At 32.9% G+C, this 13,166-nt stretch overlaps 1 protein-coding gene across 2 annotated transcripts; it reads left to right on the top strand.

Moving 5' to 3' along the window:
- The first annotated feature begins 1,090 nt into the window (after window positions 1-1,090).
- LOC113509094 (uncharacterized protein DDB_G0288805) lies at window positions 1,091-12,671 on the top strand. 2 transcript variants are annotated; one of them, XM_026892377.3, is made up of 9 exons: window positions 1,091-1,362; window positions 1,447-1,518; window positions 3,856-4,106; window positions 5,017-5,165; window positions 5,681-5,882; window positions 6,471-6,650; window positions 6,990-7,193; window positions 8,358-8,459; window positions 10,231-12,671. In XM_026892377.3, the coding sequence occupies exons 1-9, from the start codon at window positions 1,275-1,277 to the stop codon at window positions 11,899-11,901; spliced, it is 2,919 nt and encodes a 972-aa protein (XP_026748178.2). In that variant the 5' UTR covers window positions 1,091-1,274; the 3' UTR covers window positions 11,902-12,671. The 2 variants fall into 2 exon arrangements, with proteins under 2 accessions (XP_026748178.2, XP_052758358.1); XM_052902398.1 differs by lacking the exon at window positions 1,091-1,362 and adding an exon at window positions 2,568-2,622 and having other exon boundaries at window positions 1,454-1,518.
- The last annotated feature ends 495 nt before the right edge of the window (window positions 12,672-13,166 follow it).

Genomic DNA, 13,166 nt, shown 5'->3' with positions numbered 1-13,166 from the left:
CAGAGTTAATTCGGTGCTTTACTGGTACGTCTAATTCACCATGCTTTGTAAGAGTGAACCTAGTTACCGGAAATCGGAACAGACTGGTATAGTAGCACCGCCAAGCTTTATGAATGTAGTCATAACTACGTAGAACTCGCAGAAATCGTAAAACATGTACTCAGTTTGGTTCTGCTGCTTTTCCATCCAAAACTCTCTAGACTTTGTTGCTACTCTACCAGTCTGCTCAGGACCTGTTCCGTCCTTATTGACAAGAATAATGTCGTCGCCATATATTCGATGCCAAAGCATCCATTATCAACAAGAAGAGATAAGAGCTTAAGGCCAACCTCACGACTACATTAAACACGTCGAACATATGTACGAGATTGACTGTACATAGCCTGAATTAACTTTAGAGGTACACATTTTTCTTTCAGAGTCCACCACAAAACCGTTCGAGGTACTTTGTTTTATGACTTTTCTCAGTCTACAAACACCATGTGCAAATTCTTATGAGCACGTCTGTACTTTTCAAATAATTGATACAGTAAAAATATGGCATTTATGATACTCGGATTTGGTACAAAACCGAACTATTTTAAATTATCTCGCTTTTTTCTCACAGTTACTTCTCTATAATTTTCTTTCAAACTTTTATATTGTCAGGCATAACCTTTATTCCCCGATAATTGTTGCAGTTACGCATATCACCCTTATTTTTAAAGATGGGCACTAGAGTATTAATGCATCATTCGTTAAGGACCGTCACCTATTGCAACAACTTATTAAAGAATAAAGTAAGCCACTTACATTCATCTTTTCCCATTAACATTCATTACCCATCGTTATAGTTGTAATATACATATAACGATGTAGTTGACGAGAATAAGAGTATAATTCGCTAAAATTTTTGACTTTAATAAATAAAAAAATCTTACAAAGTTGTTTGACATGTAAAATTTATGATAATTAATAATTAAATTATTCTTCTAATATTTAATGGCATCATAACAATGTCAACAAATTGCCATGAATAAAAATGTATCATTATCAATAGTTCAATAGATAGTTTTTCATTCATTCGTTCGCTAAGGAACTTACCAAATGAATGAATGATTAGAAAATGCCAAAATGGCCGATTCCTGTCGTTTTTCACTAGATTTACTGAAGTAACAATTTTGTTACTTTGTTTATCATATGCATAATCGAAACATTGAAATTCGATAATTGTTATTATAGTGGAATATAGTCTTCATAAAAAGGGACTTGCGTACCTGTAAGTTTCGGTAACGATGAGTGAAAATGCCAACACTGAAAGCACTTCATCCGAAGCGGAGAAGCCGGCTGTTGTTACTGATGCTAAGTTCCCGCCGTTCCCTGGTAACTTTTTATATCTACTTTATAATTAAGTTAATTTTGTTTAATTGCTATTGTTCATTTTAGTAAAGAAAGTAACTTTTCCAGAACCTACAGATCAAGACTTTGAAGAAGATATTTCAGAAGAAGAAAGAACTTTTTATAAGTTAAAATTTACAGGTATATTTTTGTCAACTTACTATTATAACACAAGATTAAACCTAAATATATAGTTCTCTTTAGTGTTTGTCATTCTAAAGGCATATAGATTCATATTATATATTATTTATCAATAGCATAAACATCACTGCCAGTACTAACATGTATAAGTGTCAATAACAATAAAATACTTGATTTTTAAAATTGTTATAAATTTTACTATAGGATTTTTTTATAAAGAAGTCATCTTATGTTTCTGTTGTGAAGCAGCAGTGTTTATAAAGTTATGTTTCTAATGGAAAGGTTGGATTTGTTAGTGAAATTACAAGATATGGAAACAATACATCTGATTTCTCAGGAATAGCAACATGCAAGGAATAATAATGGGTATACTGTGTATTTTTATGTTCATTTTTTGAGTGAAGATGAAATGGTAACCCCACCTGTGCTGTCAATAGACACTTGTGGGGCACAAGTTTGATAGGTGTGGATGAAAACAGGTTGGTTGGCCCTTTGTGATGAAATCCACAAGAAATTAATCATGATAGTGGAACCACAGGGAGATTGACCTGATCCCTAACCCTATATTGCTAGGAATGGAACTGTTAATCCCCATTACTAAAAATCACTTCCCCCTTGTCCATAATGTTTTTCATTTAAATTTGCATAACAAAAATAGTTTTAAAGTAACTATGTACTAGTTTTTAAAAATGTTAATATTTTAAAAAAAATATGTATTAATATAGCTTGCTATTATTTTCTTAATAAATAAGAAGTAAAATATTTCACTACCTAGATATATTTGGTAGGAGGTATTTATGAATAGTTAAATTATAATAAAATGATCAATGTTATCACTATATGCTGGTGACCACCATTATTGATGAAAGCAAGTCAGTTGGCCCATCATGATGAATAAATAGTACATGATCATGATGGTTTCAAGAAGGAACTGCATAAAGATTGACCTGACAAGATATATGGCCTTCTATTAAAATTACTTTTTATTTATCATCCTTGTACCACTGGTCAAAATACCATTCTATTTACTTTTTTATTTATCCTAACAGGTCACACACTCAACTTCATTGAAGCCCACCAGTATAAAACAACAGCTCAGACAGGGTTAGTTACCATATTATTCCAAATTCTGCTTAATTTGCTTTAAATTAAACTGTGAAACAACAGACTATATCAACAATAAGCTATTGTAAACTCTCCAAGCAGTGGGAGCTAAATTTTGCAAGCCCCAATGCTGAAAAAGAATCCAAAAACTCTGATCGTACTCTAGATCTTATCAGGAAACGGTGTAAATTATGGCCCCCAATCTTCAACATCTATGTCAGAATATAGGCAGCTTAATAAACAAATTTCCAAGTATACATGGCGTGAAATACGCCAGTTCAATACTGTAGGCATTGAACAGGCAATAGAGCGGAACCAAGGCTCTAAAGTGTTCACTAGAGATTTGGCTATTGGGCGAAGCCAACTGACAAAGTTGAAGACCCACACTGTTGATATAATTTCCATTGCATCTGAGATTTTTAATGAGATTGAGAAGTTCTATGGACAGCTGTACACAACGCCGTTAGCACCACTAATGCGAATAATGACCAAAGAGCAAGTCACTCAACACTGTACCAATGATATCCTAGACATCAGTTTACAGGAGATCGAAATGGCTCTCAAACAGCTTAAAAATGACAAGGCACCGGTGGAAGACGAAATTACATCAGTTTCTGAAAGTAGGTGGAAAACCAGTACTTGTAGTCCTTCAGAAGATATTTAATTTCGTCATCCATAATGGTGTTACGCCCAAGGTGTGGAGAAGAGATGCGGTAGTCCTGTTCGTCAATAAGGGTAACAATACCCTATGAAAGAACAGGATTACTGAAACATGGCCATACACGATTGCCCGTATACAAAAGCTTCAAATTACTCAACAGGCTATGGAGAGGGCTATCCTCGGAGTTTCTTTGCGTGATAGAATCCGAAATAGGGTATCTGCAAAAAAACCAAAGTAACTGATATAGCCCGAAGGGTAAGCAACCTGAAGTGGCAATGGGTTGGTCACATAGCTTGAAGAACCGATAATCGATAGGAAAGAAAGCTTCTTAAGTAGTGACCTTGTATGAACAAATGCAGTGTAGAACGACATCTCACAGATAGAGTGACGACTTTAAATACATTGCAGGGAGTCAGTGGATGTAAGTGGCTCAGGGCCATTCCTTATCCTTATGGCAGTCTATGGGGGAGATCTACGTCATGCAGTGTACGGATAATGGCTGAAGTCATGATGATGATCTGCTTAATTACAAAGTTTATTAATATTTCTATTGAATCTATCTTTGTTTACAGATTTAAATGTAGTAAAACATCAACGTCTCCATTGCACTGCTTGTGATCGCCATTTGGGATGTTCGGCTCGCAATGAGTCTCGGATGCGAGCTCATCCTATGCTCAGGACGCTCATGTGTCATACTTGTCATACTTTTTACAATAGTGGCGAGTTTGAGAAAGGCGATGATGGATCAGAACTTTACTGTCGATGGTGTGGACAAGGCGGTCAAGTATATTGCTGCTCTGACTGTCCACACGTATTTTGTGCGGTAAACATTTTATTTTGATCATAATAGTAAAAAAGTTTAGTAGGCAGATAAAAAAAGTCAACAACGTTTTTGTGATCATTATTTTTCTACATCATTGTAAAATTTTCATCAAAGTTTAAGCTGTGTAAGATATTATATAATACTACCCATTGATAGACACATATACCAATAAATAGACAGAAGTTTACCAGAGGGAGACTTTATACAAAAGTCGTTTGCTTGGGCACCTTTGTCCCATTCGTGTTTCTACATTGAAGCAGTTGTGTTTACATGGCTGTTTCGGTTTGAAGGGTGGGATATGGCAGTGAATTTACAGGTTATAGAGGAATAATACCTGAGTTCTTAGAAATGACAATGCATCGAAAGTATCATGGGTGAAACAGTGTACTCTGTTATGTCCATGGTACTGCTTATGTCTATAGGCGACAGTTACCACTTTCCATCAGATGGATCGTCAGCTTGTTTGCCATTCTAAGTTGCATAAAAAAAAGTGTTTTAATATATTTGATTATAAAATGTAAAATCACAATAAGGTATCCTTATATATATATGGTATATATATCTATAATAATATCCTTATTAAATCTTACTAATATAAATCTGAAATGAGTTTGTTACATTTTATTATACAGCAAATCTTAGTTATAGGATACAGAGTCCTTAAGAAAATAATTAGCACAATGGCGCACTTATCCTTTGAATGGGATTACTAATTATCTTACGGTCAACCTTTGAATGTTAATTAAAAATAAGTGTTATTGTTTGTTACTTCTTGGTGCCTTAATGACTTAACCAATTATTATAAAATTTGTTATACATATATTTATAATTTTTAGTCTTTACAAACTTATTGGCTGTGTTGATGGTCAGTCAGAACAAATTATTTGATGTTATTAAATATTCTTTTCAGAAATGTATCAAACGTAATTTAGGTATGCCTAAAATAAAAGAAATTGAAAGTGCAGATGATTGGAAATGTTTTAAGTGTAACTCAAAATGCCTTTGGGATCTTCGAGCGTTGTGTTGGGCTCTTTTACGCTACTGTGATCTGAAAAACAAGTAATTCATTTATGTTTCTTAATATAAAAAATATTTTACAATAAGTATATTTAATGGTATAATGATGACCAAAGACAAACTCTATATAACAGTAATTCTAATAGGTACTCCTATCCCACGTGTGTTTTATAGCCAAGAAGCTTCACTTGCAAAGTTTTGTTTTAATTTGAAAGGTAGGATATAACTGTGAAATTAATAGATATGAGAAAGGGTAACATCTTAGCAAGTAATGTCAATTTTAAGAAGTTGTAACACTAGGATATATACTATGGATGTTAAAGTATATTTCTAGATGGCCTTGCTATTCTTTGTTTTAAAGTCCAAAATTACTACTGGTGAGAAACCAGACAACAAATATCTGGAGACATAATCTAGAATTCAGACATTTTAGAAAAAAATCTTTTTTAAATTGGCTTGACTGAGAACCGAACCTGGGATCCCTTTTACGCAAAGCAACAAGCACTGCATCACAGAGCTCATAAATATATAATTGAAATTGACTTTTTGTTTTCCAGATTTACCTACAATGCTCAAGACCCTAATTTAAAAGAAGCTTATCAGAAAGACTGTGCTACTGATTTGTCAGAGTGTTGTAAACATAAAGGAAAACTGCGAAAATCAGATGCTTCAAGAAAGCGAGAAGATAAGAAAACTCCAGATAATGTAGTTAAAAAGAATCCTGTTTCCCCAATTCCTAAAATGGCTCCTACCATTCAGGTATTTCAAATTATTATATAAATTTATCTTAGAACCTATCATCATATCACACATTAACTATCCACTGTTGAATATAGGCTTCCTCCATAAACTACAATAAGAAGCCATCCTGAACCACTTGCATCCACTGACTTACTGCAATGTAATTGAGGTCCCCACTCCATCTAGTGGAGGTCTTCCTATGCTGCGTTTGTTTATACGAGATCACCACCTTTTTCTACCATCGGTTGCTGGTTCTTCGAGTTGTGTGATCAGCCAATTGCCATGTCAGCTTGTGTGTCAACTTATGTTTGACGTTTTTATAATTAAGAGTGTTTAGTCTTCTATTTAAGATTTAAATGATAATTATTTGAATAAATCACTGTATAACTTAAAAGAGAATAGTCAACGAAAACAGTCTAATAGTTAATGTTTTTGGCGGAAGTTACGTCATATTTAGATGACAATTCGATTTCGATTTTATTGAGAAGTGCTAAATTTGTACCAAATTGCAGTCAAATTGGACTCATGTCGACATATATGACGAAATATATGCACTTTGTTCCACTTTATTGTAAAATGTTTATCAAGTATATTTCTGTGTTGCAGGTTAAAAAATTTGCATCAATTAATATTGATGAATTAAAGTCTGAAAAGAAAGCTCCAAAACGACCAGTGAGCCCTAAAAATAAACCAGTAATTATAAAAAATCCAATAGCTATAGCACCTGCGCCTTGTCCGAAATTATTAAATCCAATGAGTATTCCCCCACTAGCCAAGAAGATGAAGGTATGAATATTTTTTTAATGTCATATTATTGCATGTATGACAATTCATATCATATATCACCATATCAGTAGCCTTAAATGTACCACTGCTGAATATAAACCTCACCCTTAAGGAGTTTTACCGGTATTTGCCGTGCTTGGCAGGCGGATTGCCAACAGCATTTAAGCTTTAGAGATGTTTTAAGAGAGATGCTGCTGCCCATCCCTCGTCCTCTCTTAGTCGCCTCTTATGACACCCAGAGGAAAGGAAGGGGTGGGCTATTATATGCCAAGATCACATGGCCAGACAATTCATAGTTTTTCAATAACAGGTAACTTATAATTATTCTAATTTTTTCAGGTATGCAATACTAATATAATATCACCAGTAAGATTCAATAATGAAAGAAAACAAATTATCACATATCCACGAATAAGACCCAGAGCGCCTCAAATGTCAGTGCAGACTATGATAAATAATCAATTCAATGGTTTCAGTAGTAGCCACAACTACAACAACATTGTTAATGACAACATTAATTTGTCATTGGAGAGTTTAACACAGGTATTGAAATGTATATACAATAGTAGTCACATTAGTATTGTATTCAGAGCACCTACAATATTTTTTTAAATTTAATCACAGTCGTAAATCTGTGAGCGCTCCGATCGTGCTCTCACTTCCTCCCGCGAGTTTCACGCGGCTTGGCGACCATATGCGTGGATTTCGGAAGTAGAGAAATCAATGAAATTCATCACTTCTAGATTATATATCACATTGAAATATATATTAGATAATATATCAATTAACCTTTAACTGTTCACTGCTAAATATAAGCCTCCCCCTTGGGGGGTTTGCTAGTAGTTGCCATGCTTGGCAGGCCGATTGACAACCGCAGTCGCTGCTGCCCATCCCTTGCCCTTTCTTAGTCGGCTTTTACGACACCCACGGGAAAAAGGATTGTTAGTAATGGGGATTAACAACCCTATTACTATCGAGATACTCTATCAAGTCGATTGCGGTTTCCCCTGGAAACCAACGTAATTGATTCCTTAGTGAATTTGTTACAATGGGCTAACTGATGAAGCAGCCATCTTCACTTATCATCCCTCATTGGTGCTCCGCTAGTGTATACCGATAGCGCAGGCGGTGTGACCATTCCCTTATTATCCATTAAAAAACAAGACACCCGTGGGAAAGGCAGGGGATTGGCTATTCTATGCCGGCACATAATAAAGACCTAAAGACCTCAAGGAATACAATTGTAAAAGTCACATCAAATTTGGTGGAGTCGTTTTTATTTGATGTCAGAACAAACATACAATTGGACAGTTAAAATTTCTATAAATGATTGTTTTGGCATCTGTTGGTCCTATTAAGACTTCATAATATCTCCCATGTACAGATATTGTCTAGTTACAATTTGTTTATATTAGTAAAACATTAGCAGGAATTAGGATGAAAAACCGGTAATTAGTCTGCAATATAATCACAATTTAATACACAATACCTCTTAGAAAGCAGCAATATACAATATATGTAAAAAGGCAGTTTCAAGTATAACATTGACAAGATAAGTTATGAGGACTGAGGTCTCATATTTTCATTTGTCAATATTGGAGATGATATAATCATTTAGTAGGGAAATTATATATTTTATATTAAAGTAGTATTAATTAAAATTTGCAATTAATTAACTTCTATTATCATGAATGTTTTATCATTTAGGGTTTGGACATGCATGCTGTAGCTGCATTGGCTAACAATAATACGTCTCAAGATGATGATGTGGTGTGTACACCAGATTTCCCCTTAGAGCCATTATGTGAGGTTTGTATTTACTTAATTTAATATATTCTTTTATTGATTTTTACTTACCAGATTTCATGAGCCATTAACTATCCACTGTTGAACATAAGCCTTCTGCATAAGGACAGTTTTGCCAATAGTTGCCAGGCTTTACAGGCGGGTTGGCAACCACAGTTAGGCTTTTAGAGATATTTTAAGATGGATGCTGCTGTCCATCCCTCGCGCTCCCTTACGACATCCACTAGAAAGGAAGGAGTGGCCCATTGTATGCCCCACGGTGTGGTCCATGTGGCACCATGTGGTCCCCACACGGCATTATAAAATATTCTTATGGTAGACATTAATCTATTATAACTTTAGGACCACTATTTGATGTTTTCGCCATATTTCTTTTGTTCTTGCTATAATGCATTTATGAATAACACTTGCTATTGTAAGTTTTTGATAGGTTTATAGAACATTTCTATCTAATGTCGCTATTGAACAGTTACTGCAGAATTAGAATGTATTTGTGAATAAGATTTTTATAATCACATCATTTCCTTGTTATAAAAGGCTTATAACAGGTTGATATTTTTTAAGAACAAGTTAGAGTTTTCTTAAACAGTGTTAAAGAGATAAATAATCTTTTAAATATTTTTTGTAGTAAGACTGCTAAACTTTCTGACTAATAGGCAACTGCTCTCTCGAAGGCTGTAACTCCATTCTAAATTTTTAATCTATTATAAACTATCAAAATTATGTAAAGAAAAAATAAACTTGTCAAAGTTTCACACTAGTGGTGCCACCTTAATTAATCTTATATTACTAACTAGTATGTGTTGATTTGAAAAGTAGGAAAACCAATAAAATAGACCTCTTCTAAATGACACGTATCATGATAAACCATACACTGGATTTTAAATTTAACCTTCAGGAACAGCTGTGAAAACCGCATCCAATTTGGTGCAGTAATTTTTGTGTGTTTCCCGAACAAACAAAGATACAGATAGAAAAAATTTCTAATAACTATTGTTTTGACATCTATTTTTCTTGTTACGAACTCTCATATTAGTCTTTCTTAAGTATCTCCCACGTACAGATATCGTTTAGTTACGATTTTATTAAATATATTTTGAGAATTGTCAGAATAATATCCTATTCTGATGACTTGGGAGCTATAGTATTTACTACTTATATTGATTGGAAATGATTTTATATTCTCGCTCACTGATATTTAATCTTGACAGTCCCTAGGCTGTGAACTAGACTTAGGCGGATAAAAGGCATCAAAAAATTATTGAAAACAATTTTGTTAATTAGTAAATTTTTTTTTTTATTTTATATTTCTACTACATTTTGATTTCAATACAAAATAAAATATTACAAAAGCTTAAAAATTTTATTAAATATGGATATTCCATTAAATGCAAATTTAATCATAAAAAATAATTGTCATGTTTTTTAAATTACATTTATTAATTATTAGGTTTTACCCATGGTGACCGAGACGTATTTGCTTGTCCTCCATCTCTTATAGTGTGTATAGATCAAGTTTCATAGTATTTGATTAAGCCGTTAAAATGCTATAAGGTAACAAACAAACTAGCAAACTTGCTTTTACATTTATAATATAAGTAAGGAGACCCGTTTTTCATTTTTGTCATTATATTGACACTTTAGACAATTAGGTAAATATATGATACATATTTATTATTTCAGTAATAAAAATTTATAAAGAATCAATATAATATATATATTGTGCTTATTGTATATAAATAAATTAATTAATTTAAACATAATCCTGCTGCAGGTCACAGAAGACAACACAGATGATGATGTCCAGTGTATTACTCCAGGACCTGCACCAATCCCACCTAAGGTTAATAATCCACCACCTCTGGTACCATGTGCTGGTAATCAATCAGATTTAACTTTGTCCTCGGATAATATTATACAAATGACTGAAAATGATGTCACAGTAAATGCCTCTACAGGAGGATTGAAGTTCCGTGTTGACCCTCAAACTTTATCGTCCAATAAAATGTATCGCCTACCAGATGGGCGCATATTTGCCATTAATGCTAATCCAAATATGCCAGGAGGATACTCTGCTACGATAGTAGCGGTTACTGAAAATGCGCCTGGTGCAAAGACGCTCTCCAAAACTCAAACATACTCAGCCAAACTTAGTGCAGTTTCAACCTCTACATTGAATTCACAAACCTCAACGCCTTTACAAAAATCTACTCGTCAAGGAAATTCTCGTTTAACACAATTTTCAAAACAAAATACATCAAAGTTTTCAAAATTTAAAAAATCTGTAGATACACCTAGAGAGTGTGATATGCAAGTACCTGTTGAATGGTATCGATACAATTTATTAGATGCAGTTGATGCTTTGGAATATTCACTGTCTAGATTAAACAAATTAAAAAAAGAGGCGACATCAATGTACCTTCGTACTAGAACTGTTGATGAAATGAAAAATCTTCATAGGTCTTTAGACCGATTATTGAACACATCATCTAGTCGGTTTAATGAAATTCGCGAAAATTTAAATAAGGATTTGAAAATTTACCTTTCGAAAAAAGCTGCCAATAATATTAGTGAAGATGACGATGATGTAGAAATATTACCTGATAATGAAAATGATGATCCAATTTTCATTGATGAAAATTCCGTTGATTCTAACGCGAATTGTAATGACGGTCAAGAAGTAGATTTAACTGGAGCCGGCAGTAGCGAACATAATGATAGTGCAGAAAATAGAAATGACACTATTATGGACACAAGCAAAGACCCTCTTAGTTTAATTAATAAGGAAAGTTTTGATACTGATAATAATACTTCTTCAGTTGATGATATGAATAATAAAACTAATGAAACTGTGAATAAAAACCAAAACAAAATAAAAGATCGACAGAATTTTGGTAACAGCGATACTGCAGTAGGTCTAATTCAAAATGAAACTAAACAAAAAGAACAAATTTGTGGAAAACTTCACAACTTAAACTGTGACGAATCAATGGAAACAGATAATGTGAGTGAAGAATTGACTTGGCTTGAAAAAGAAGTTACTTCTGGTAATCAGCATATAAATAATGAAAGTGAATTATTAAATGATAGTAGTAAGGAAATTGATGAAGAGGTGTTAGATATTAGTAAGTCTAATGAAAAAAGGGGAAATATACAAGATACTAAATCAAATGAGGTTAAAAATGAAAACTCAAAAATATGTAAAGAAAAAGTTAAGGCATCTCAAAATAGTGGTGAGAATATTGAAAATGTTGAAATAAGGGACAAAAACCCAAAGACTGTGGAAATTAATGAGAAAAATGTAGATGATACAGAAATATCTGATGAAAAAATACAAGATGACGAAATTAGTGATGAAAAATTTCATGATACTGAAATGAGTGATGAAATGATTGAATCTTTATTGAAAGACGATAATGGAAAGGATGGTATAGATTGCACATAGAAGAATTACTGTGAATAAAATAGTGTTTTAAAATTATTGGTTTTTAAAGTATCACATCTAGTAGAAAGAATGTATATGTATAAAAAGTCTATACACATAGCTATAACATAGCTATTTAATACATACCTAAACGTAAAATAGTTTTAGTATTTTGTATTCTATACTGATTGTGCTGGTCATTCTGTGCTGTGGCATGCATGTAAACAATTTATTATAATCAACAATATAATTGTTACTTAGATATTATAGTTTTGAGATAAAATGTTATTAGCTAAGGATTCTAAAATATGATGCTTTGAGTACTTAAAATTATCGAATCAGACAAATGATGATAATTTTGTATTCAGAGGGTTTTATTATTTTGACTTTCAATTTAAAAATATTTTCAAATAATGCATTTACCATTTATTCTATACAAAACATCAGTGTCATAATGAAACATTTTTTCTTATGGGTCATAATATCATTAAGTATAATAAACATTCATTCATTTATATCTCAACTTACGTTTACAAATATGTAACAATGAAACCTTGTGGTATTTATTAATTGCCGTTTGAATTGTGTGATAATATAGTATCAAGAAATTTAATATATATAGTTTTGTTATTGATTTCTTTGCATATAATAATGTTCTGTCTATTCAAGTATCTACTTCCATGGTGTTTTGTTGTCCAACTACTTTATTTTTAAGCCCAGACTGTAATGCCTCACAAAAGGTTTTCCCGAGAGACTACAGCATGGGGTTCTTCAAAAGGGGGGTAAAGAGGTTTCTTTATTTTTATTGCAGGCGTTCATAGGCTACGTAACCGCTTACCATCAGGTGGGCCGTATGCTTGTTTGCCAAAAAAAAAATACAGAAAACATCGATTGCTGTAATATAATTTGTACAAATATACCTGGTTACTTTTAAAATAACTCACCAGTTCGCTATGAGCAACTTAGTATTTTGCTACAACTGTAAATTTAAGTTTCATTGTTAATACATTTATTAACTTTTTCACTGTATACTTGTAATTTAGGTCGACCCAGTTTGCTACTGTAAGGATATTTATTACAGAATAGAGTACTAGGAGATATGTAAGTATGATAGTTTGACTAATTTTATCAGGATCAATTATATACAAAGCTATAAGTTATAGCTCTTTTTAACGTTTTGTCGTGCTGTGCGTTATATATCATCATCATTTCAGTTTTTAATATTACACTGCTGAACATAAGCTTTAGTTGCCATGCTTAGCAGGCGGGTTGGCAACCGCAGTTAA

Source organism: Galleria mellonella, unplaced genomic scaffold, assembly GCF_026898425.1.
Source record: "Galleria mellonella isolate WM207_F2 unplaced genomic scaffold, CSIRO_AGI_GalMel_v1 utg90, whole genome shotgun sequence".
NCBI classification, from domain to species: domain Eukaryota; kingdom Metazoa; phylum Arthropoda; class Insecta; order Lepidoptera; family Pyralidae; genus Galleria; species Galleria mellonella.
Note: the sequence above shows the minus strand (reverse complement) of the source record. Positions and strands in the feature narration are given on the sequence as shown.

Coding starts and splice junctions, on each gene's coding strand:
- LOC113509094 (XM_026892377.3), top strand. CDS start 1,275: ATGAGTGAAAATGCCAACACTGAAAGCACTTCATCCGAAGCGGAGAAG. Junction 1,519..3,855: donor TTATAAGTTAAAATTTACAG/GTATATTTTTGT, acceptor CTTTGTTTACAG/ATTTAAATGTAGTAAAACAT. Junction 5,883..6,470: donor AAATGGCTCCTACCATTCAG/GTATTTCAAATT, acceptor TCTGTGTTGCAG/GTTAAAAAATTTGCATCAAT.